This window comes from Dermacentor albipictus, chromosome 3, assembly GCF_038994185.2.
Source record: "Dermacentor albipictus isolate Rhodes 1998 colony chromosome 3, USDA_Dalb.pri_finalv2, whole genome shotgun sequence".
Lineage (NCBI taxonomy): Eukaryota > Metazoa > Arthropoda > Arachnida > Ixodida > Ixodidae > Dermacentor > Dermacentor albipictus.
In genome coordinates, this window is record NC_091823.1 from 46,496,837 (window position 1) to 46,522,192 (window position 25,356).

The 25,356-nt window shown below is 47.1% G+C and overlaps 1 protein-coding gene across 4 annotated transcripts in view; it reads left to right on the forward strand.

The window, feature by feature from the left end:
• brat (brain tumor) overlaps positions 1 to 25,356 on the forward strand; it is a 127,077-nt gene that overhangs the window by 81,584 nt on the left and 20,137 nt on the right. For all 4 annotated transcript variants that reach the window (XM_065426975.2, XM_065426976.1, XM_065426977.2 and 1 more), the window contains 3 exons: positions 3,571 to 3,804; positions 8,338 to 8,538; positions 19,516 to 19,782. In XM_065426975.2, coding sequence (XP_065283047.1) covers positions 3,571 to 3,804; positions 8,338 to 8,538; positions 19,516 to 19,782 — 702 coding nt within the window. The remainder of the gene's footprint in view (positions 1 to 3,570; positions 3,805 to 8,337; positions 8,539 to 19,515; positions 19,783 to 25,356) is intronic.

The window sequence follows — 25,356 nt, forward strand, 5'->3', positions numbered from 1 at the left end:
ACCTGTTTTCAAGGCACCTTATGCTGATGTATGCTGTCTGTTGATGAATTGGTGATGCTAAAACACTGACTGATTGGTCGTACTGGTTCTTGGCTGTTGCTTTGTTGTAGGGCTGGTTACCTCAGAACTAGAAGCTTACATCAGTTCTGAGCTTACATCAGGTGGGAGTGCCCTTTATCCCCACTGCTGTTTATGATGTGTATGGTGAGGATGGAAAGGGCGCTAGAAGGAAGTAATATCCAGGTAAATCTCGTATAAACAGGTGGGTACAGTAGTAGAGCAGCAGCTTCAAAGTTTGTTTTATGTGGACAACACAGTAGTAGAGCAGCAGCTTCAAAGTTTGTTTTATCTGGACGACATTGTGTTGCTAGCTAACAAGCAAGGTGATATGCAACGTCTGGCTAATATCTGTGGACAGGAAGGTCATAAGTTAGGTCTGAAATTTAGCATTAAAAAAGTCTGGTATTATGGTATTCAATGATGACAGTGACAATACAGGGCTAAGAAATACCTCACGTAAAAGAGCTTAAATACCTTAGTATATGGATAAACGAAGGCAATAGATATATGGAAACACAGAAGAAAACAATAACAGTAAAGGGGCTGAGAAATGCGGCCATAATGAAACACCGAGTACTATGGGGATACAATAGCTATGAGGTGCTCCAGGGTATGTGGAGAGGTGTAGTGGTTTCAGGACTTACTTTTGGAAATGCGGTTGTTTGCTTAAAATTAAGGGTAAAATCAGGACTCGATGGCGACCAATGGTCAGTGGGACGGACGCCTCGCATTGGGCGCTCACAGGAAGACTACAAATGAAACTGTGCAGGGTGATATGGGCTGGACAAGTTTTGAAGTTAGGGAAGCTCACAGTAAAATTAATCATGAAGAACAACTGAGGAATACAGAAGAAAGTAGATGGTCTGGGAGAGAGTTCAGGCATTTGTACAGGAATAACATTGATTCACTGTCGAGGAAAAGAACTAGGAAGCTTACCAGCAAGTATACGGCCTGTATGGTGAACAACACAGCAACAAAGGACATCAAGCGGAAAGTCGGAGAGGCTAAGATAATCTCGTGGATGGCGGCAGTGGAAAAGAAATCTGCCATGAGAGAATACTTAAGAGGAAAAAATGAAATCGGAAAAGAAACAATTTATGATAACTTAAAGGGAAGCTCATTACTTCTCTAAGTGAGATCAGGATGCCTTCGAACACGCACTTATAAAGCGAGATATAAGGAGGAAGAAGCATGTGCTTGCTGCTGTAAAGCTAGGCATACAATGGAGCATGCTGTATTAGAATGCGAAGATATCTGCCCAGCACTTGATTTAGGAATCGTTGACCTCCTTGAATCCCCTGGGTTCAGCGCGAGCAGGGGGAAAGTAAACAAGTCTGCAATAGAGATTAGTAAGAGGCGATTGGAACATTGGGGGAAGAAAAGTAGAGAAAAGACAAACAATGGAGGCATACAAAAACAATGTTCACAATAGGGGTTTAGAAACTTTGGTTATGGGAATACATCGTGGGTTTTATTCCTTTTCTTTTGTCTTTTTTAACATAGGTAGGACATTAGGCAATAAAATAAAAGCTTGGTGGCACAACGCACTGCCCCGTTCCAAAGGGGATGCTCGTAGCATCCATACATACATCCATATTAGGGAGGTGCATGCTGCAGTGGGCATAGCGGGCAGGCGTGTCTGTCCCCAGGGCCTGTATAACGTAATACTATTCCAATCTGTTGTTATAATAAGTGTTAAGTATGTGTTATCTTAATAAAGTCTCAGTTTAGCCCAAATGGCAATGCATCTACTGCGATAGCAAATTGGTAGACAGCTATAAAAAGGAAGGGTAGTAGTTCCATAGGCCGTGTATATTTGTAAACATTCGCTTACTAACTCACTTAGCAAGTATGGTGTGACACGCGAACAGCAAACATGAACATGTCTCTTTTGATGGCCGCGGAAACTCGCTGTTAAAACGCTGGAGTGAGGAAGCGCGGCAGCAGCAGTGAGTGCATTGACCTTTATGCTGCCTCGCTTCAACGCGAGCTGAATGTCAAAAGCACAGCGTATGTGAAGCTATCAGCACTCGCACTCTGTCCCCATTGCAGATCGCTTTCGAGATAGGCCGTGCCATATGCAGTAGCTGTCGGAGTAGAACCCCTCCCTCCCCTCCCTCAGTGCTGTGCACGTGACGGAAGATGGCGCGCTTCCACCCCGCTTTCATCCCTTGCGCATGTGAGATTGAGCCGCCATCATCGGCTCACCCTCGGACGCTTTAATTCACTATACAGCATTCTGTGTTCAGCGACTATGTTGTCACCCATGAACTTTATACGGAACATCACTGCAACGTCTTAGGCAGAAGTGCGCCTGTAGTGTCCATATAATCGCTATCACAGTAAAAACAGATTACAGTATTTTTGTTATGTGAGCCCAGAGTTGAGTGTGGCTGTCTGGGTCTACGGTGACGTACGGTGGCCCAGAAATTGTTACTGCATCGGTTGGACCACACAGTCTGAGAATGTTTTCCGCTGTCATCATGAGCGTCCACACGGGAATATATAGTTCCATCGTAGTGCCACTGATGTTGTTGGCTCTACAGGAAAGCATGCACCATGCTCCTGCTCGACCCACTTTTGTATATTCTAGTACACTATAGCTACCAAGCATGCTGCAATTATGCACTCTGTGTTGGTTTATCCTGTGTTTCATCATGATATTGAAGTATGCTGCCATATTCCATAGTCTATTTCACCAAAATTCGGATTAGCCTGCTCCAAAATAAAATTTTATCTACTACAAAATAATATTTATTCTGCTCCAAACTGCACCAAAATGACTTTGGGCACTCCCACCCCTGAAAACAACAAATACCCATTATGGTCATATCTGATAAGAAAACTAAATAAAGTTCTGCTTTACTCTTTGTACATTATTTTTTTCACACTACAGCATTCTGCACTTCCATGAAATGCTCTTTATCTGATCAGAGGTTGCAGTGCTATAGTTAAGGTACACTAAACTTTTATTGATGCAAAACCAGCAGCAGATCCTTCAAGATGAACGATTACTTACAACTTTCTGAAACAAAGATGTCCACTGTAAGGGATCGTATCAAATGTTGTGAGGCTGGCTTGCCTTGCTGGTGTCAGAATTGTGATTTAAATGGTAATTGTTTTTTGTTTGGGAAGCCTTCCTCCTCATGCATGTTTGGTATGACTGGGGCAGATAACTGGGAAAGGCAATTTATTGTTGCTCATGAATGCTAAGTTAATACTGTAGTGGATGCCAGATGAAGTGTGGTGTTGGCCGATAAATGTGGGCACACATAACTAAAGCATTTGACATTTCATTTAACATAATTTGCAATCTCTACCATGATGCTGGTAAAAAAATTTGTACTAAAAAGCTACAGTTGGAGTTTTCAATGAGATCCAAGATTTCTATTGGCATTTTCTGGCCTGTCAGCAGATGGGATTGCCTCTAGTTCATGTAGGGGGGCACTGATCAATCAATGAGGCCACCCATCCTTTGTAGTTTGATTGTGTTATGCTCCGTTTGTGCAGGTTCAGCTGTCCTTGGGCAGCAGCCCACCTACGACTCTCAGTGGGTCTGGTACGACGGCAGGCTCCCAACTGGGCTCGCCTACATCTCTGCCTGAGGCGTTTACGGCACCGAGCTCTGGTGGGGAAGGCAGCAGCGGGGGCAGCCCTTCCGATGGTGTCACCGGGGGCAACGCAGCGCTAGCTCAGCTGAGCACAAAGTGCAGCCTCTGCCATGACACCTTCACTATCCCAAAGGTATGTCTTGAGCCGGTAGTGTTATTGACGTCATGACATAGAGCCAGATTTGCTGAAATTGCGTAGCAGTAAGCTTAGGCAGGACAACATTGCTTGCTAAAACAAATCACAAGAAAACAGTAGAGCGAGCTGCAGAAGAGGTGCATTATTCATTGAAATGTAATACTGAAGTTTTAGAGCGCAGCTCTTCGGTGCCTGATCCTGCAGCGAGTGGTGGCGTAACCGAATGAATGAGCACAGTGAATGGTGAAAGGTGCTAGCCGCGAATGGTGGAGACAAATTAAAGGAGCCCCTTCAAGGAGTGCGCCCGGGAAACTGGTGCCATGCAGACCCGTTTGTCCGCTCGATGCATACTCGTGTCAGGGCTCAGCCAGGCCACTCATTTCGTACACTTGTCTGCTCGCATCAGCTCTCGCACTTGTTTCGAGTGTCATCATTTGCGATTGTTTTGTAATCTGATTGTATGCGCCACGTGAATTGTGTAATGCTTTCTGGAAGCCGCGCAGCTCCAGCGATTACACTGGAACCTTCGATGAGCACTGCATAAAAGCCGACGTGCTTGACCCACAGATCATATTTTCAACTATCGCCGACTCTGCTACATGTATCTGTCAAATTCTTTGCCTCAATATATCGCTGAATGAAAATGTGTATTAGAGCTGTGCTCAAATTTCGCATTAAGGGAGTATTGTAATCCTTAGTGAATTTTTTTACCAACTTTTTGACTGTCAACGTAGATTGGTGTACTCACTCATACACACTCATATTTGTTTCACATTTTTGAGAGTGAATGTGTGATCAAGAGCATGAATTAGACTCAAGTACAAACGCGAGAGTGCCGGTGAGTGCAGGTTGACATCAGTCTGAGCATGAGGGAGTTCATATCCTGAGAAAATAGGGGTGAGTGTGAGTGTCTGATTATTGTGCCACACTCCGTGGTTGCTTAGTGGCTACGGTGTCGGGCTGCTAAGCATTAGGTCGCGGGATTGAGTCCTGCCATGGCGGCCGCGTTTTGGTGAGGGTGAAATATGAAAGCACCCTTGAACTTAGATTTAGATGCGTGGTAAAGAACATCTGGTGATCTGAATTATTCTGGAGTTCCCTACTGCAACGTGCCTCATGATCAAATCTTTTTTTGGCCAGTAAAACCCCATATATATTTTTTTAGACTGTGTCGCCTGTGCCGTCAAGCTGTCAAGTGCCTTCATTTCTGCAGAAAGGGTGTGTCATATACACAGCCAGGTTTGTCATTGGCTAAAAAATTGGAAATTGAAAAGTACCAGAAAAGCAGACTCAAGGTGTAGAATATTAATTTAAAGTATGGTTTGGAGAAATGTTTACATTGTCACTGTCGCAGTACATCGGTTGTGATTGCCTGGCCTGTCCCCAAAGTTACTGATCTGCAGCAGTGTACATTTAGATTAACATGTTGTGCCTCAACACCATTTGGCAAGATATTAAGTTAAGAAGGGTGTAATTGATCATGGTATTGGATGTGTACTGGGGCAGTTAGCCTTCTGGTATTCTTGCATCTCATGCACTACTTACGATATCTTGCTAGTATCCCCACATGGTTGTGTTCATGGTAATTAAGTAGTAGTAGATGATCCTTATGTTAGCACTATCTCTGTATACTGTTCAGATGCATGTGTATGGTTGGAATTCGAGACTTTTGTAGTAACATCTCTTGCAGACATTGTGTGAAGGCAGTCAGTCTTTGAATGGTGACTCTGGTCACCAAATTGTTTCCTCACAAGCATAATTTCCACTTAAACATCATGCTGTGCTTTTGCTGGTTCTTGTTCAACTGCCCATTGCATAACAGCGATGACACTCCATGCTTGCACTCTCCATGGTGATAGACCTTTTCACAATGCCAGTTACTGCTAGGGATACCTGCTTTTTATACTGCTAGCTACTGCTTTCAAACTCTCTTGTGCCAACTCAGCTCCATTCGTTCCTCCTCTCCCAAGGAGTTTTACATATTTTCTCTTGCAATAGCATCAACACCTCATAAGTACCTATGATACACATGCACGGTGCCAATGATGGCATTACCTGGTTGCTGCTGGCAGCATTTGAAATATTTAAAAAAAGTAAAGTCAGTTCCACACAGTGAAAGCTGTCAAAACAGCAAAGCTGGTGTTCATTTTCTCAAGTTTGAACTCGTGTTTAGTGCGAATGACTCCTTTATCTCGTTTTTGTCATTTTGCGAGATTCGAGTTTCGGTTCCGCATTGTGCACACTCTTCGGTTGCGTAAGGTTGTGATCAAACCAGTCTATCACACACCTTGCAGCTGTGGCCGCGCTTACGGTCGAGGAGTTCTCTCTTGAACCGTCCTGCTTGAGTCGTCTCTGCTCGGCCTCCTACTCTCGAAGCTGGGGTTTAGCTTGCCTCTGCTAGCGCCTGGCTTGGGTTGCCTTCTCTTGAAAGTGGGGGTTGGTTTGCCTCCACCGGTGCTCTGCTGGCGCTTCCTGTTCTCAATCATCGGCGGTAAGCTCCTGCTTCCACTTGCACTGAGTGGAATCCATGGAGCGAAAGGCCACTCGCTGGCAAAAGACCTGCTCCTATACCCCTGTCCTCCCCTCTCCCTCGGCACCTGCTCTGATTGGTCTACTCCCCCCTCCCCCCCTTGCGTGCCTTCTGATTGGTTCGCGCCCATCCTGGCGGGGCCCGGATGGATGGATGGATGTGGATGGATGTTATGAGCGTCCCCTTTGGAACGGGGCGGTGGGTTGCACCACCAAGCTCTGGCGCCTCCTACTCTCAGTGCGCCCTCGGGTGGTGAGCTCCGGAACTTCTCTCTGCATGACGCCGGACGGCGTGTCAGCTCCATTGTCAAAAAAAAAAAAAAGCACTCTCGTGAAAGAACTTTGCTGTGTCCTTATCACAGCCAAGTTTTGCTTGGTGGTATGTCAGCAAATAATGACCCTAGCCCCTAAATATTCTAGGTTAGACTTGGTTAGGGCCATTTCGCCTCTTTACCTATTTCCTCTCGTAATGTTAGCAGTAGCGTCCTCGAGGTTATTTACAGGGAAGGTCCAGCTGCCAGCATTGTCCCATGCTCCCCATTAAAAGCACAGTTCAGCTCGTACTGCCACCACTTCAGCCATTCTTTTTATTGCGGTGCACGTCTCCACATTTGACATGGGACAAGCCTGGTTGTTTGCCGTCACATATTTTGGAAGAGGAGTGCCCCTTGTCGCCTTCTATTCCTCTATTAGCCTGTCGATTGCCTAGCGTGCTTTGCTGAGAAGGTCATGATGTGCCTGGTTACCACTACACTGTGTTGACTTATTCACCAATTGCCAAGTACAGTGCACATGTTGGCGTTAAATATGGCATTTGCTGTAATAAGCCGTATAAAATTTCGTCTGCTTGTTTTTGTCACGCACTGTTGTCAGAATTGCTTGCCTAAGGGGACTGCTGTCGTAAAACAGATTTGTTTTTCAAATTGATTTTTTTTTTTTAGCTTTCCCTTTCTTTTTAAAGAAGACCACACAATTCGAAAAACTCGGGTATGACAGATGACTTCCATATGCATACATGCCAACTCTTCCTAATTTTCCGTAAAGCTTACAAATTTCATTTGTCTTACAATTTTACAAATGTGTCAGATTTTACAAAAACAAATTCTGATCACAAAAAATTTTAGAGGGGTCTTGAACCGCCTTTCGAATTTGGCGAGAAAATGCAGTCCAGAGATTTTGGCCAAATATTGTAGTCGTGCGAGGCTTGTGGAGCTTGCAGGCAGAGTGCTAAGTCGCCTTTTTCTCACTCTCCTTTTAATGAAAGCCTTCTTGCTCTCTTCCTGCTGCTATATTTTGTCATACAAGAGATTCCCATACAAGGCTACTATTGGCCAATAGCTCACATTAATCGAGAAGAGTATTCGTGTCAGTGTGCTTCTTCCTACTTTTAAAGTGTCGCAGTTTAATAAACAGGATGAAATAAGCGAAAATCTGCTTTTAAATTTCTATAAGAATTGCGTGCTTGTGGAAGAAGCCGGCTACTGTCAGTGGCTATTGTTGACCGAGGTCTAAACTTGGGCCAGACTGCTTATTGGCGTCATAGCCATCGGGTCACGCTAATAATGTCAATTGGTTTTGAACACTCAAATAGCCTCGAACCACGCGAAAATTCAGGCCAGACCACATGCACACTTGCCAGTGCACGCGCACTCCTGGCCACTCCTGGCTAGAGGCCTTGGTAGACTTCGCTTCTTATTGAGTGATTGACAATGCTTCAAAATGCACAAATTGGATGTGGCTGCTATGTGTCGGTCAAGATTGTGCAGGGAAAAGCTGGTCCGCACCACATAGCACGGCCAAACTGGAGCACACGAGCACGAGCGTGCACTCACGCCCTCATGTGCACAAAGCTAACGCTGCGCACACGCGCTACCCTTTCATGTTAGAACTTTGCTGAATAGTAATCTGCAAACCTGCCAGTCATGCGAAGTGTTCCTGAGTAATTGACATGTTCGCAACATGTATTGATGCCTTATTTAATTCACCACTGCTCCTTTACAGGTGTTAAACTGCCTGCACACATTTTGTCAGCCATGCCTGGAGAAAGAGTGCACAGGGGACAAAGTTCGCTGTCCTCAGTGCAACCATGACACCCCCTTGCCACCAGGGGGCACAGCTGGCCTTCCTTCAGACTATGCAGTTTCGAATATCCTAGAAACTGCTGCCCTTGAAGGTGCCAGCCTTGGCTGTACAGGTTGCAAGGTGGGTGGGGTACCTCATTATTTACTTTCAGAACCATTAACCCGTTACAGAAAGGAGCGGATAACAGTGAGAAAGCATAAGCAAGTAGACAACATGTTAGCAGTGAGCTGCTTAGTAAAGCCTGAGTATGAATTGCAGAGTCGAACTTTGTGCCATCCTGAATGCAGGTGACAGGCAAGAAGGTAATTCCAATCCATGCCAACTTGCACAATTCAAGAAATGTGCAACATGTGTGTGAGCCATAGTCGCTCGCATATGCTCAGCTGTGTAAAGACCACCATGAGGAGCTCGCATGCTACTATGTGGGAAAGCATACTGTCACGCAGAGAATGAACTGCATGAAATACTGATCTGTTGCCCTATTTTACGCTGTGCGAGTGTCTATGCTAATTGTGCTGGCAACTCATGTCAGTGAACTTAGAGCACTAGAGGCATTGCACAGCTGCGGAACGGTGCTGTTGTGCAACCAAGGCAGGGGCCGAGGTTGGCGTAATGATGGTTGGTGTAAAAACACATCTGATGAGTCATTAAGTGTCTGAAATGAGCCTGCAAGAATGCGAATAGCGGTTGGTACAGCTGAGAGTTAGCAAGCAGAACCAGGTTCAGTGACATGTAGAACACTGTGCACAATAGCTTGTGTTGATAGACAGGTATGGCTCACAAGTACTTGGCCAACCACTTCGTGGAGGACATAGGGGTGGTGTGTAGCATCTGTGACCGGTTGTGGTTTGGCTTGGTTGTGTCTTGTGCGCAGGTGAAGCATGTTCCTGCTTGGCTGATGTGTTTCCAGTGGAGGATGTGGTTGGTTTTGAGGTGCGCTGCGTGTGTAGAGGACTACTAAACAATGGCAAATAGTGACATTAGTTGCAGAACAAGAGATTCGTCTACACTGAGCCATGGTAGCTCCATTTGAACAAAATAAGGGACACCTAGTTTTGCCTCAAACCCCCCCTGCAGATCAAGTGCCTCATGCATGGAGCAATTTGGCATCACCGCATGTTTTGCATAACATTCATTCTCACTGTGCATGGGATCTGCAGCATGCTTTTGATATACATAAATTAGAAATATGAGTGCAGAGAGGTGAGCATAGAATATTCTACATTATTTATGAAACATGAGCTGTTACGAATAGTTACCTGCATAAAGCAGTGCAGAGTGGTGCTGGATAGATTCCAATATAGAAGCAAGAGAATTAATACACTTGAACCCTGCAATAACTATTACTTTGCAGTAACAAGATTGCAATACAATAAAGCTATTGCGAGAATTTTGTTGTGACATGAGACAGCATAGACAGGGAAATAGCCTGCAAAATGAAATATTACTTTGAGGAACTGCGAAAACGTCTGTTGAATTGGGCTATCCCAAAATATATATATATATATTTATATATATATATATATATATATATATTGCGATGAGGTTTATTCTCGTTCACGACGTTGTGGAACGCTAGGCAAAACAAGGCACTGCAAGGGCTGTCCGAAGCACGGGGTCGCTCGAGATCACGGCACGGCCCTTCGTCTTCCTCTTCAGACGGCACATACACAGGGGCGCGTCTGCTTCATTACAATGCCCCGGGAGCTAAGCATAGCCATCCTGGCGACTCAGGGCGCGGAGAAGATGAGCGGGTCGTAGTACGGTTTCAGGCGGTTGACATGTACTGTCTCTCGCCCACGACGACGCAGGTCTGGTGACACGGTGAGCGGCTCGACGATGTAGTTGACCGGTGAAGTGGCCTCGATTATACGGTATGGACCGTGATAACGCGCCAGGAGTTTGGAAGAAAGGCCAGGAATGTTGGCTGGTATCCAAAGCCACACAAGTGAACCAGGAACAAAGTTGGGCGGTGGTTGATGAGCACGGTCATGTCTTGTCTTTTGACGTTCTTGAGTCTCACTAGTCAGGGCACGTGCCAGCTGACGGCAATCTTCAGCATATTTGGCGACTTCGGAAAGCGGAGTATACTCTGTAGCGTCAGGTTGGTACGGCAGTATGGTGTCCAAAGGGCATGATGGCTCACGGCCATACACAAGGAAAAAGGGGGAAAAGCCGGTGGTCGCTTGCGTCGCGGTGTTGTACGCGAACGTAACAAAGGGGAGTACGGTGTCCCAGTTGGAGTGGTCGGATGAAATATACATCCGCAACATGTCGCCAAGTGTGCGATTGAAGCGCTCGGTAAGACCGTTGGTTTGGGGATGGTACGCGGTCGATTTGCGATGAATTATCCTGCACTCAGCGAGGAGGGCTTGGATGCCCTCCGACAGGAAGACACGGCCCCTATCACTCAGTAATTCTCGGGGAGCACCGTGGCGAAGGACAAAATTGCGAAGGATGAAAAAACCAACGTCACGGGCGGTCGCTGCGGGCAGTGCTGCAGTCTCAGCGTAGCGAGTAAGGTGATCTACGCCGACAATAATCCACCGATTTCCACGCCCGCTGCATGGAAATGGGCCGTAGAGGTCGATGCCGACGCGGTCGAACGGACGAGACGGGCATGGCAGCGGCTGCAACGGTCCTGTGAAACGCTGTGTAGGTGTTTTGCTTTGTTGGCATGTAGTGCAAGACTGAATGTACTTTTGCACAAAGTTGTACATGCCTCTCCAATAATAGCGCTGACGCAACCTTGTGTAAGTTTTGAGGACGCCGGCATGAGCGCTTAGGGGCTCAGCGTGAAAAGACGCGCAGACGTCAGAGCGCATATGACGAGGTATAGCGAGGAGCCATTTGCGTCCGTCGGGCATGTAGTTTCGGCGATATAGAATGTTGTCCCGCACTGAGAAGTGGGTTGCTTGGCGACGCAGTGCTCGTGTCGAAGGGACATCAGACGGAGCAGCAAGGTAGTCGAGTAACATTGCAAGGGATGGGTCCTTGCGCTGCTCTGTGAGCATGTCAGGGATGGTGAACGGTGACAGGGTGGACGAGGAAGCTGACAACGACGCCAAATCAGGCGTCAGTGGGGAGCGAGAGAGCGCATCAGCGTCGGAGTGCTTGCGACCAGAGCGGTACATGACGCGGATGTCGTACTCTTGCAAGCGAAGCGCCCAACGTCCCAAGCGTCCAGACGGGTCTTTCAAGGAAGAAAGCCAACAAAGGGCATGGTGGTCAGTAACAACGGCGAAAGAACGGCCGTAAAGGTATGGGCGAAACTTGCTTAATGCCCAGATGATCGCTAGACACTCCTTTTCTGTGACGGAGTAATTTAATTCTGCTTTCTTTAGAGTACGGCTCGCATAAGCGACGACGTATTCATCATAGCCAGCTTTCCGTTGCGCTAAGACCGCGCCAAGGCCAACTCCGCTGGCGTCAGTATGGACTTCCGTGGGAGCATCAGGGTCGTAGTGGCGAAGAATCGGTGGTGAGGTCAACAAGTGGCGCAATTGCTGAAATGCTGCATCACATTCAGGTGACCATGCTGCTATGCCGTTACTGGCGGAAAGTAAACTTGTCAAAGGCGCCATGATGGATGCGAAATTGCGTACGAAGCGACGAAAATAAGAACATAAGCCAATAAAACTTCGGAGGGTTTTGATAGACGTGGGCCTTGGGAACTCTGCAACAGCGCGGAGCTTGTCTGGATCCGGGAGGACGCCGTCTTTTGAGATAACGTGACCCAATATGGTTAGCTTGCTTGCAGCAAAGCGGCACTTTTTGAGGTTAAGCTGTAGACCGGCAGAGGCGAGACAGGTCAGAATGTCATGCAGGCGAGCGAGGTGCGTCGGAAAATCGGTTGAGAAGACGACGATGTCGTCGAGGTAACATAAACAGGTCTTCCATTTGTGGCCACGAAGGATGGTGTCGATCATACGCTCAAAAGTAGCAGGCGCGTTGCACAACCCGAAGGGCATGACGTTAAATTCGTAGAGGCCATCGGGTGTAACGAATGCGGTTTTCGGACGGTCAGGCTTGGCCATGGGAACTTGCCAGTACCCGGAGCGCAGATCCAAGGAACTGAAGTATTCTGCACCTTGTAAACAGTCGAGAGCGTCATCGATTCGAGGCAGAGGATAAACGTCTTTCCTCGTTATCTTGTTTAGGCGTCTGTAGTCGACACAAAAGCGAATGGAGCCATCTTTTTTCCTCACCAATACGACAGGTGAAGACCAAGGACTTTGAGAGGGACGGATGACTTTACGTTGGAGCATGTCGTCCACGTGCTCCGTGATGATTCGGCGCTCTTCGGCAGAGACACGATACGGGCGCTGTCGCAAGGGGGAGTGGGAACCAGTGTCGATGATGTGAGAAACACCGGTGGCACGGCCCAGTGACGTCTGATGACAGTCGAAAGAAGAGACAAACTTGTGAAGGAGAGCGAGAAGTTGGCGGCGATGAGATGGGGAAAGTGCAGGGTCGATGGCCTTGTCAAAACCCACTGAAGGTGATGAGCCGGAGACCGAAGCGATGGCATCAAGGTGACGGAGGGAGGCGGCAGGAACATCGAAGTCGTCGACGTAGTCGACCGCTTGAAAGTATCCTACCGTCTCTCCACGCAGTAGGCTGATCGGGTACTGGTAGTAGTTGGTGACCAGCATCACAGTTGAGCCAGAGGTTACAGTAAGCACGGCAAACGGAAGAACAATGCCCTTGCGTTGAGCAAACACATCGGACGGCGTGAACACTACGGTGGCGTCAGATGCGGAATCAGACGACAAGACAACAGCCATCGACGACTCAGGAGGTACGGTTGTGTCGGCATCAACAGTGAGTTTGTCGGCAAAGTGAGGAGAGCTGGTCGGCAGTGATTCACATAGTGGTAAAAGCGACACTTCTGCACGTGAACAGTCAATGACAGCATGATGACGTGAGAGGAAATCCCAACCAATGATGAGGTCGTGAGAGCACGATGGTAGCACGAAACACTCGATTATGTACAGAACGTCGTTGATGACGACACGGGCCGTGCATACAGCTGAAGGGTGGATTCGCTGCGCGCTGGCAGTGGCGAGCACCAGGCCAGAGCGAGCTGTAGTCACTTTTCGTAGCTTGCGGCAAAGGCCCTCGTGAATGACGGAAACGGCTGCTCCGGTATCGACTAGTGCCACTGCTGGTACTCCCTCTACAAAAACGGTAATTACATTTTGCGGCGAAGATTGAGGTCTTGAGAAAATCGACGTATTTGCAGTTCTTGCCTCAGGAACTGCAGCAGTCAGTTTCCCTCTTCAGTGGGAACTCGACGACGCAGGGGCGAAATCGAACGCCGACGAGGGGAAGGGGAACGCCGAGTTTCCAACCGGCGATCAGTGTCGAGACGTCGCGGTGACAATGGAGGCGTGGCGGCGTATTGTGGTGCGTAGCGGGGCCTGTCAAAGCTGGTACACGCAGTTGAGGCGCGGCGGCGACAGAAGCGTGCCACATGGCCAGCAATGCCGCAGGCGAAGCAGATAGGCCGGTTGTCTTGAGTGCGCCACGTCTCGGTGGGACGAAAAAAGTGTGGTGACGGTCGGGCAACTTGAAATGAAGCCGGATTCATGGGCGATGGAAAGGAAGCGGTCTGCGCAGGTGGCCGTGCAACCACGGCTGCATAACTGAGCGGCAGCGACGTAGGGTGGTTGGCAAAGTTGGTATGGGCCAGCGGCACACTCATAGGGTTGGGTGGGGGGGTTGTAGGAGCTGCAGGAAGCGCTTCAGATATGTGATTTCGGATGGCTTCCTGCAGCGTTGGAGGCAAAGCTGCCGTAGGTGCGTCACTGTGAGGCAGCAGCGAGAGCTGCCTGGCCACCTCTTCACGGATAAAATCTTTGATATGCTGCGAGAGGGTCGAGTTGGTGAATTCGGTAGAAACCGCGATGCTGGAGACGGAATCGGCGTGCTGGATGTTCTGGCGGGCGATGGAACGTTGGCGGCGCAGCTCGTCAAAGCTCTGGCAGAGGTTAATGAGGACGGATACGCTAGTTGGGCCTTTGGCCAGCAACATCTGGAATGCGCTGTCCTCGATGCCCTTGAGGATGTGTTTGATCTTGTCATCCTCTGACATGCTGGGATTGACCCGCTTGCACAAATCGAGAACATCCTCGATGTAGCTGGGGAATGTTTCTCCAGGCTGCTGTGCGCGCTGGCGTAGACGCTGTTCAGCGCGTAGCGTACGCACAGCTGGGCGATCAAACACTTCTGCAAACAGAGTCTTAAAGGCGGACCAGCTTGTAAAGTCTGATTCGTGGTTGAAGAACCAAAGTTTGGCTACGTCGGCGAGGTAGAACGGCACGTTGGTCAGCTTAGACTGGTCATCCCATCGGTTATGGGCACTTACACGTTCGTACGATGAGAGCCAGTCTTCCACGTCGTGTTCGGCGGTCCCACTGAAAATGGGTGGGTCGCGCTGACGAGGGACGCCGGCGCAGATGACAGTGGCAGCCGGTGGGGCGGGCAACGAGGTGGCGGGATCAGGCATAGTGCAAGGCGATCTTGTTGGCAGGGTTCGAGTGCGGAGCTCCAGGACGAGGCGAAGGATCTCAGCAACCTCCACCAAATGCGATGAGGTTTATTCTCGTTCACGACGTTGTGGAACGCTAGGCAAAACAAGGCACTGCAAGGGCTGTCCGAAGCACGGGGTCGCTCGAGATCACGGCACGGCCCTTCGTCTTCCTCTTCAGACGGCACATACACAGGGGCGCGTCTGCTTCATTACAATATATATATATATATACTAAAGGCTTTTAACTGCCCTTAAGGACTCCAATCACCACAGCTAGATCTGAAATAGCTTTAAAGGCATGCCAGTACAATTAGGTATCTCTGCTTGTAGTGTGACGGAAGGCGGCGAGCGCGTGTGTGTAATTTAGGAACACATTTTGTCCCGGGACTGTGGCCTTTCGTACTCTTAGTATGTATGCTTCACCGCAGCACATTGCGAAAGTTAAACACTTCTGTATTGTGACGAAGCTGACTTTCGAGAATCGGCATAATACAACCCTTCAGACCCCGCCATGCTTTCCATATTTTTTGGCGTCATTGCTGGCAGTGTTGGTGTCATTTCCAACAGCAGCACAACCTTTCTGTGAAAAACATGGCCCTAAACAGGAAGCTCAATAGCTAAGGTTGAAGCAGCTAGGCTTAATGACAGCGTAAAATTATTACTACGGTTGCCAGCGGATTGTTGTTCGAGAGCGCTGGTTTGAAGGGGTGAGATAATCGAAATGGCTGCAGTGGTGGCTTTGATTAGTGCAGTTTCAGACCTGCAGTCATGGCAAAACGTCGGAAATGTCGGACTGAGGAGGATTTCTGCATCCAAAGTTGAAAATGTCCTAATACATAGCCTTTATGATGTACGTGGCAATGCCGCGAAGGTGTCTGAATTATCAGGCATGTCCGAAAAACCTGATCTCACAAAAATTGCTTGTTGACTGTACAGTCGGAACCCACGATAGCGAGGTTCTAGCAGCAACATAATATTTCGTAGGATTCAATGCATTTCGTACCTCTGGACAACAAAATGTTGCTGTACTACAATCTTGCATCAACGAAACTTACTGAAATGTTACCCCACATATTACAGTTAAACCTCCATATAAAAAACTTCAATACAGTTAATAAACCTGCCTATGACGAATCTCCCACGGCGGCCGCATTTCGATGGGGGCGAAATGCGAAAACACCCGTGTACTTAGATTTAGGTGCACGTTAAAGAACCCCAGGTGGTCAAAATTTCCGGAGTCCCCCACTACGGCGTGCCTCATAATCAGAAAGTGGTTTTGGCACGTAAAACCCCATATATTATTATTATAACGAATCTCCATACAACGAATTCCTCCATATTCTGAAGTTTTTCTATTCCCCGCCGTCACTCCATAGAAGCACATGTATTTGTGACCTTTATGTAACAAAGTCATGGCAGGAGACACACTGGAAATAACGAGTTCCACCTGCCGACCACTTAGTGATTTTATCCCAAATTTTATTTTAGCGCTAGCAGCAGCCGCATATGCATCTCCTGCGGTTGCCCTGCCGACGAGAAAGTACGAAGCGGTGTCATCGCACTTGACACCCACGTAGTAGCCCCGCAAGGCTTCCGCAGAGTGCTGCCGGCACAGAGAGTAGGGAGCGACAATGCGTGTCCCCGCGCGTCCGCACGCGCATTGAGGCACCCCCTGCGTCACTTGAGCCGGCCAGCAACGGGGCTGCTGCGGCCACGTCCTTATTTCCTCCTCCCGTGAAAAATCTCGCAGTTCGTCCTGAGTAACGTTGCTGCAGCTTGCGGGTTGTCGGCGGCGGCTAAAGCCCCTTGATAATTTCCGTTGGCGCCGACGCGCCGATGGAAATTGTTTGTTGATCTTGTTTGTTGTTTATTCGTTTGAAGCAGCACACATGTTGCTGCTGGCATGTGACGAAGGTTTTTGTGTCTAGTGCAGTGTGTAATGCCCAACTTTGTGGGAAAAATGCTGCAAAAACAAAGAAATCCGTGGCCAACCAATGTGGAATTGCTCATGGCATTTGAGATGGCGGTCACAGCATGGAGTGCCACGCATTGGGCCATGAAGCAAGGTCTGCTAATATGCATCCCTTGCTTCAGGAACACTGGTTTTAGAGCCACCTGCCAGGCATCGTGCAGATTTGGTGCCAGACGTATATTTGCGTTAAGGGACCATAATCTCTATTAATTGCCTTTGGAATATGAGATACGATCACTGTTGCGTGTGGCGCAGGACGCGTCGGCACCTAGGGTTGACAGCGTGCGCTGGAGTAATGTTGCTGCATGCGGGGAGCGCTGTTGCTCTGTGTTCGGGGCCGTGTTATGCAAAATCTCACAGAAGTGGTCATATCTCCGAAACCAATTTACCAAGAATACTGCTCCATGGCAGTGCTGCCACTGCTCATCAATGCATGTGGCACACTTTGTACTGTCGGCAGTGCGGTTCTGTATCCTCGAGCAGAGCTTTCCAAAGTAGACTAACAGAATTTTGATAGCAAAGTTTTGTTCTGTGACGCGTTACGTATCTGCACTGTCTCATTTTGCAACAAAAGAAATTCTCGCGAAAGCAAATTTTCTTGCGTTCCCCATTGAATTCGTTATTGCGAGGTTCAACTGTATTGACGAGACGGGAAATTTCACATGACTTAAAGCACGAACGGGACATCAAAAAAGATTGTCATGTGTCTAACATGCTCGTGGAGCACGTGCAAAGTGCAATCACGTCAGCCAATTGGACATGACGATTGCAAAAATAAAAATAAAATTGTGGCATAGAGACTTAGCTTGAATCATCAGTAATACAGGTTGCGTTAAAAATCGTCAAGCGTACAAATGGTATCATGCACCAAGTTTGTCTCGGCGCACAACCTCACATACTATTTGTGTAAATTATCTACGATACTGTGGCCACTGAATTGGGAATAACAGAAACGTCATTTTTTTACTTGGTCAGTGACTTCAGTTCATCTTTTTTAATATGCTAGGTTTCGTTGAAGGGTGGTATTTTCAAACGATAACTTTCGGCAGTAATACTACTTTCGCATGATGCAGTACACGGCACGTTGGTGATTCAAACAGTTTTGCTCAACCAGCCGATCGGCACGCACTGACAGTGATATCTCTGAAAGTGATTGTCTGAGAATATGCCCTCAACTCTTGACTAGGTATGTCTCTAACCACAACCTTAAAGTTAGGTCACGGAGGGTAAGCAACATTGTTTTGTGCATTTTTTGGCAAGAAAAGTATTCAAAAGTTACCCTCCTGAGCCTCTGCTTCAATTAAACTGCAATTCGATCTAGGTTTACCGACAGCCAGCTGACAATGACGAGGTCAAAATTTGTGATGCCACGCAGAGCTTGTGCAGGCTCTTCAAGGCAAGGTCACAATCTGTTTTTTTTTTCCGTTCTCGTAAAAATGCAAAGCACAAAGGCTTAATTAATATGCAAGAACTGGTAATCTACGAATCTTGTTTAACCAAATGCTTTTTTCAACCCTTTCTTTAGTGCAGGAAGTGTGCCAAATTTTGTATATATGTGGCGCAGACAATTGTGTTTCCATTGCAAGCGTTCAAGCCGATTAGAATAAACTACGCCCAGTACTACTAACATCCACAAGTGCCGCCATCTAATGTCGTAGCTGAAACTAGGCAGAACTGATGCATTCCAATGAGGGTGTAATGCAAGAATGGTTGTGTACGTAGATTTAAGTGCACATTAAAAAGCCTGGTGGACAAAATTAACCTGGAGACAAGGTTGCCTTGTCAGCATGCCTTGTAATCTCATCGAGGTTTTGGTGCATAAAACAGCAGAATTGTTATGCTATTATGTAGGATGAATCGAAACAATAAGTAGCCTGACATCATCGGTTCACATTGCTAGGTATCTTTCCTAGTGATGACTGTTCCCGTCGTACATTGGTACAAATTCCGGTGATGTCAGCTCATCAGCGGTTGAGAAAAGGTTAAAGACCAACTATGTACAACGAAGTTTTGCTTAAATTGGTTATAAATGAGTGGCATATGCTACTGAAGCAATCTTGGCAAAGCTGCAGGGCTGGTAATTGTCTTAATTTTGTTTTTATGAGGAGTCTTTAACGAGTACCTAAGCATACAGCGTGTGCTCCTGAGAGCTAACATATATAGCGTAGGTACCAGCACTTCACCACTGAGATTTTTCAGCCCGCCTTGGGCAGTCGCAAGTGGTGACCAATCTCTCGAGGTCATGGCAGGGAGCTGCATATAGTGTTTCATGTGCCACTTCCGGTGAGTGGTAATGGCAGCGTTTTTGACAGTTTCAGTATCGAAAACTTCTACTTTTGCCTGCCTTATGTGATGCATCCATATTTTAAGCGCAAAATTCTGCACAGAGGCTGCTGTAAATCTCCCGCCATCTGAAACTAGGCTTTTTGCACGGCATAAAATTTCGGCGCAGTTAGCCTATAAAGCAGCTGATAGCTGATGCGCTTGTCTCGACTCTTCTGAAGGCCTCGTCGACTCCTACTATGGAGCCTGTTACAACTGGACCGCAGTCTCCTACTCACCCACCAGCGTTTGCCGGCTGTCTTTTCAGGGCAAGGAGTCCAGCGCAGTAGCACGGTGCTTTGACTGTGCCAACTTCCTGTGTCCCAACTGCGTGATGGCCCACCAGTTCATGCACTGCTTTGAGGGCCATAGAGTACTGACGTTAGGGGAACTTCAGAGCGCACGGGACGGGCTGCGAGCGCCACAGGACAAACCGGTTGCCTGCCTACGCCACCGATCAGAAGCCTTGCGTTACTTCTGCCGCTCGTGTGACACACCTGTCTGCAAGGAGTGTGCCTTGCTTGATCACCCAAAGGTTTGTTTGATGTCAGCATTTATATCTGCTTCGAGATGCCCTCCATTTGGTCAGTGTGTCTTCCAAAATTTAATGGAAGGATATCTTGCACTATGATCGTCCAGTTGCTATGGGAACGGCGGGTAGTACTACATGAACTTGTCTAATCTGTGTGCTTTTGGCTTGCAGACATTCTTGTGGCTTTATTTTTTTCGCTTTCCCTCTAAATTTTCCACAGATCGGATTTTTAAACGTCGCAGGGCATAAAGCCTATGCTCACATGCATAATTATTGTGAATTGTTGCATTTATAAGGCAGTATTTTGTTGACATTGGTCAATTTTCCAGGTTGCAATGCCATTTGAGGACAGGAGGACTAAATTTTAAACACACCTATACCATCATTTGTATGATGGCTGAACCGCATGATTCACAGTTCCAATCCATGCTAGCGCCAAAGTTCCCTCTAGTAATATTTTCTTCAGGAAACTGCCATTTACATTGCACCATAATGCCACCTTGTGGTAGCTTTGAGAAGCACACTAGCAGTCGCTGATCCTTTGCAGTGGCAGTTGGGCGCAAGTGCTGGATGAAACGAGTTGCAGTTAGCTGGTGTAGTGGGACCAGGAGGGCAGTGAAAGTCACAGGAAGCCTGGCAAGAGGGCCCCACCTATGCAACCCAGCCGGAAGAGCAGCGGACTTGCGTTTATTTTTCTTATTTCCAGTGAATTTAGTACTTCCTCCTCCACCTTCTGCCAAATAGCACTGTGAGCGCAACCCGCGAAGGTACAGTGTAGGGCTGATGCTGCTCCATTCTGAGCCTGCCTTGGCCCCACTTCATGCTTCTAGCGTCCAGAGTTCCGCCATTACTTTGATATTGGTTGCTCAACCAAGTTAAAATGGTGACCTGCAGATGAAGCTGCTCGGTGGTGGTAGACTGTATAAAACGAGCAAGGAAGGATACTTGTGTTAGGTTGACCTGTTCGTTCAGTCCCTGCATTATAGCTGCCTGCACTTTAATGCGAGGCAATAATATAACTCTGCTGCATTTTGCCCATCCATGGGCATAGAATTACAAAATTCTGAAGCACCATATTGGAAGCTTTTCTCTTACCTCGCTAGTCAGGTTATTTCTTAAAATAGTGATGTAGCTGAGACTTCACAAAGGTTAGCGCTATGCTAAGCATGCTACTTTACAGTAATTTTATGTTGTATTCTTTACGTTGATCAACACTTGCACAGAAGCCAGTAAAAGAGTAGGCTGGGATAGATAAGCAAAGCCAGTGGCCTGTACAAGGTACCTAATATACAGTCAGAACCTGTGATAATGTAATCCTGAGGCAACGAAACTCTCGGCGCAACAAAATATTTTCTAATCCCTGGCGAATGCCCATACGAGTCAATGCATTTCATATCTTGCAACAATGAAACCTTTTTTTTTTTCATAGCAATACCACAGTAACACAATTTTCTGAAACGGCAGTCCGCATGTTGTTTACTCACGTAATGCTAGCAGTGTCCAAAAACTGCTCAAACGCATTAGTTGTGCCCTTAAATTACATAAACTGCTGCCACGGCATGCTTGCATGGCTGCTTCCATTTTTGTTTACAAAAAACAGCAGTGATGGAGTTGCTACAGGCAACAGCAATGATGATGACTGTTGTTTATCTTTGTGACAGGGGAGTACTGCAGTGTCCTGACCAGTAATATAAATTAAAGGAGAAAAGACTAGAAAAAAGACAAAATAAAGCAAAGGCAACCTTGCATCGGACAGGCACATTTATATACTGTGTGCCATCACTGCATGGGCTAATGTGGAATGGAACTAGATGTGGCATGCTGATCTATAATTCTGGATTAGCCAAATCCACTTGTACATATGAAGACGCCAATGACTCTTTGTCAGGCTTTGTGCTTTGTGTACAGCGCGCATGATCGTGTGTACGCGGCATGTTTGATGTGTGCAGTTGGTCCTAGGGCGTGTCAACTGTGTGTATAATGATCGGACTGTCTGCTCTGCCAGCCTGCAAAGATGCTGCCTCGAGACAAAAAGCAGAAATCTTTGATGCTACAAGATAAGGCTGCAATTATTGCCCAGGTTGAAAAGGGCAGGAAGAACACTGACGAATTCGGAATGCGTGCAGCTCACTGTCTACAATCTTGAAAAACAAGGTGACTCTCGGCGCGCTTGGAAGTGGTTGACGAAGTTGGAGAGGTTGGCTTTGAAGCGTGCACTTGGTTTTTTTTCCCCCATCAAATTGGCACTTCCTTGCTGCAGTCGCTTGACCAAAACGTTACTGCATCGAGTGTGCCTACAGGAAGAATCTACGGCTGTACCTCTAGGTCAAGCGTCCCACTGACATGGACGTGTTCATAGTGCTTGAGATGGTGGCTGCCGGGCAGGTGGTGACGTGTCTGGTGGCGTTTAGAAATTGCTTCAAGCTCGCTGGCTTCATTGCCACTTCGCCGGCATCATGTACTGATCCAGTGGCACTAGAGGGAGATTGCCCGAAGGCACTCTTGATAAGTGCTGCTGGCGCAGTGCCGCCATTGCTGACCAATGCATGGAGGAAAACTTGTCCCATGGAAAACAAAGTTCCAGATGGCCTCTTCATCGAGTTTACACAGATGAAGACGTGCACACGAGTCGATGCCATGCTGACCGACGAGGCCATCGGAACCAGTCTTCAAAGCTGACGGCGCCGAGGACCACCAAGGACTAAAATATCGAGAGAAGGTGAACCCACAGGATGTGTTAAATACCTTGGACACAATTCATTCGTTTTTCCATGAGCGCAATGACGACGCGGCAATGGACCACTTTTTGCAGTGTGAAGGCAGAGCTGTCGAGTTGCTGCAAGGCAAGGCTCCGCAAAATAAACTTGCCTACTTTTGGCAATAAATTTTTGTTGTGCAAGCCATTTCCCCATCTTTTCTGTCTGACTCCCGGCCTAACGAACTTCCTGCAAAAGTGAATTTTTTTTGCTTTCCCCGGCGATTTGGTTACTGCAGGTTTTGACTGCAGTCAGTAATTGACATTCATGAAGCCATAACATGCCGGCCAGTTGTGCCATGAGTGATCACCCGTTCGCATCAGCCACACAAATCTAAAGCTGTTCACGATGCTCCCTCCATTGTGGATACGTGAAAACGACACAGAAGTATAATTGTCGATTTCAAAGGTTATGGGGTATCAATGCCTCGCGTGGCACGTGCATTCATCAGTGCTTGAGTGTGGATTGCGATCGCACCTTGAATGCAGATAAATGCATAGTCAATTGGCCGTTTAACCTAGGCTATGTTTTGGGAAATTCTAGCGCTTCGAAAAGGCTAAATGGACGATCTGGTGTTTCAGTGTCTGTGTGTCTTTACATTTCCAGCAGACTTGTAAGTCTCAAAAGGGTTCTGAGCCACCCTTGAGCTTGGTGAAAGAAATGGTCCGCGGTTAACATATGCTGCTGTGAACATCTCGGTCAAATTTTGCAGTCGTGTTCAGCATGTGGAGGTCACAGGCGGAGCGTGAAGTCGCATAATTTTCGCTCTGTTTAAACGAAGCCTTCTCAACCATTTTGAGGCTGCCAGCAGCTTGCATATGTGATATACAAGATTCCCATAGATGGCTGCTGTTGGCTGATAGCTGATGTAAGTCAAGAAGGGTGTTTGATCAGTCCACTTCTTCTTACTGTTACTTTGTATTTTTATTGACGCAGTTCAATAAAGTCTGAAGGAAGCGGAAATCTGCTTTCAAGTTTCGGTAATTACATACTTCCAGAATAAGCCAGCGTATCGTCTGCTCACGCTTGGCCATGGCCGCCCGAGTAGGAATCAAACTGGACACTTTGCTTATCGGTGTCGTAGCTGTTGGGTCTTGCTAATTTAGAATAGTTTTAAAAACTCTGCTAGCCTCAAACCGCACAATGCTTAATTAATGTCAGACCACACGTACACTTGCCAGCAAGGCGCCTTGGCAGACATTGCTTTGTACAACGCTCCTAAATGTGTAGGTTGGATGTGGCTACTATCTGTCGGTCAAGCTGGTGCTGGACAAAGCTGGTCTGCACCACGTAGCACGAAGTGTTGGGAGCACTTGAGCCCGAGTGCACACTACATCCCTGTCGTGCACAAAGCAAATGCTGCACGTATTCTCTACACTTGCATGTAGCTGCGTCTGCTACATGGCCACCGTGCGATGTAGCAGACGTCTGCCATGGCCACCGTGGAGTGCCGCGACGAGCCCACTCGTGGAAGACAACTGCGCTTGGCGTTTCGTAGGCATCAAATGCGCAAATGGTGGCATCTATGTGAGCATCCAAAATCAAACTTGAACTGCGTGCCATGGTGATGTTCAGTCGGCGGAGCGTCATGGGCATGCCCCACTCCGCCGTAGCCTTCGCAGTGCAATGCATTGAAGAAGGAGCGGGAGCACCGCATGGGGAACCACAGGCAATCCTTCTAGTACTTTTTGCTGCAAAGTATTTCTCAAGTAATCTAGTTCAAATGTCTTTCTTGACTTCGATAAAGCGATTAAATGCCCCTTTAAAGCCCTAAATTGCCTCACAGTTATGACCTCCCGAGACCCTTTGTACATATTTTTGGACATTGCATTCAGTCCTTTCCAACATTAACTAGCGAGTGGTTATGTAAAATAGTCATCCTGGTGCATTCAGTAAGGTGCATTCAGAACTGCTTCGAATTGATTTAATTATATTCTTAGCATCAATTTTTGATAAAATAGGCACGAATAAAAAATGCAGAAAGTGCATTCAGAATATTGAGAGCTGACATGAAAATCCAGAATACAGCATCAACATGCCTACCTACTATGTGATGTTGCACCTTCCTCTGTGTTGTGGTAAAGAAAACTGGCCTTTACCATAACAAACATATGGAGATGGTCAGTATGTCCCCACACATGGAGATGCTGCCTTAAGAATCTAAAAGCTGTATTTAAAGAAAAGTTTTTTAATGTTTATAACATCCCAGTCGGTATAAGAGATGCTTTGAAAAGGGATTGCAGTAAAAGCTTGTTACCTCAAAGTTTCGAACTTTTGAAGACGGGAAAAAGCTTAAATAAGTGGAGTTTTGAGATAAGTGAATTCGTGAAAATGTAATCCCTTGACTGCACATAGACCACATAGAGCCTCTCGAAATAGTCATCATAGCCGTTAAATTGCTCGCAGAAGCTCAATATACAGAAGCCTCATTGCTACGAACACTGTATTTCTTGTTGTTGTTATCCCCCCTATGTAATTAGCGCCAGATTCTGGGCGCTTAGGGTAAATAATTGAAATGAAATGAATTTTTTGCTGTCTTTGTTCTCTAAAAGACAGCAAAATCTGTTCTACCGTCTCGGTTCATTTTTTCAGACTTCTTGTTTATTCGGACATTTTCACAGCATTGTCAGTGTCTGAACAATCGGCCAGCAACTGAAAATGTGTTCGTAGTTGGCCGCCAGTGGTTGTTATTCTGCATAGCATTCCTAGCATAGTTTGAGGCTTCCCTGAGTAGCCGTGAGCCTCAAAGGCTGTAAAGGCTGTAAGAAGTCCGCCAAGAAAGTGTGTGCCTTACACAAATAAATACAGTAGTTATTTCAGA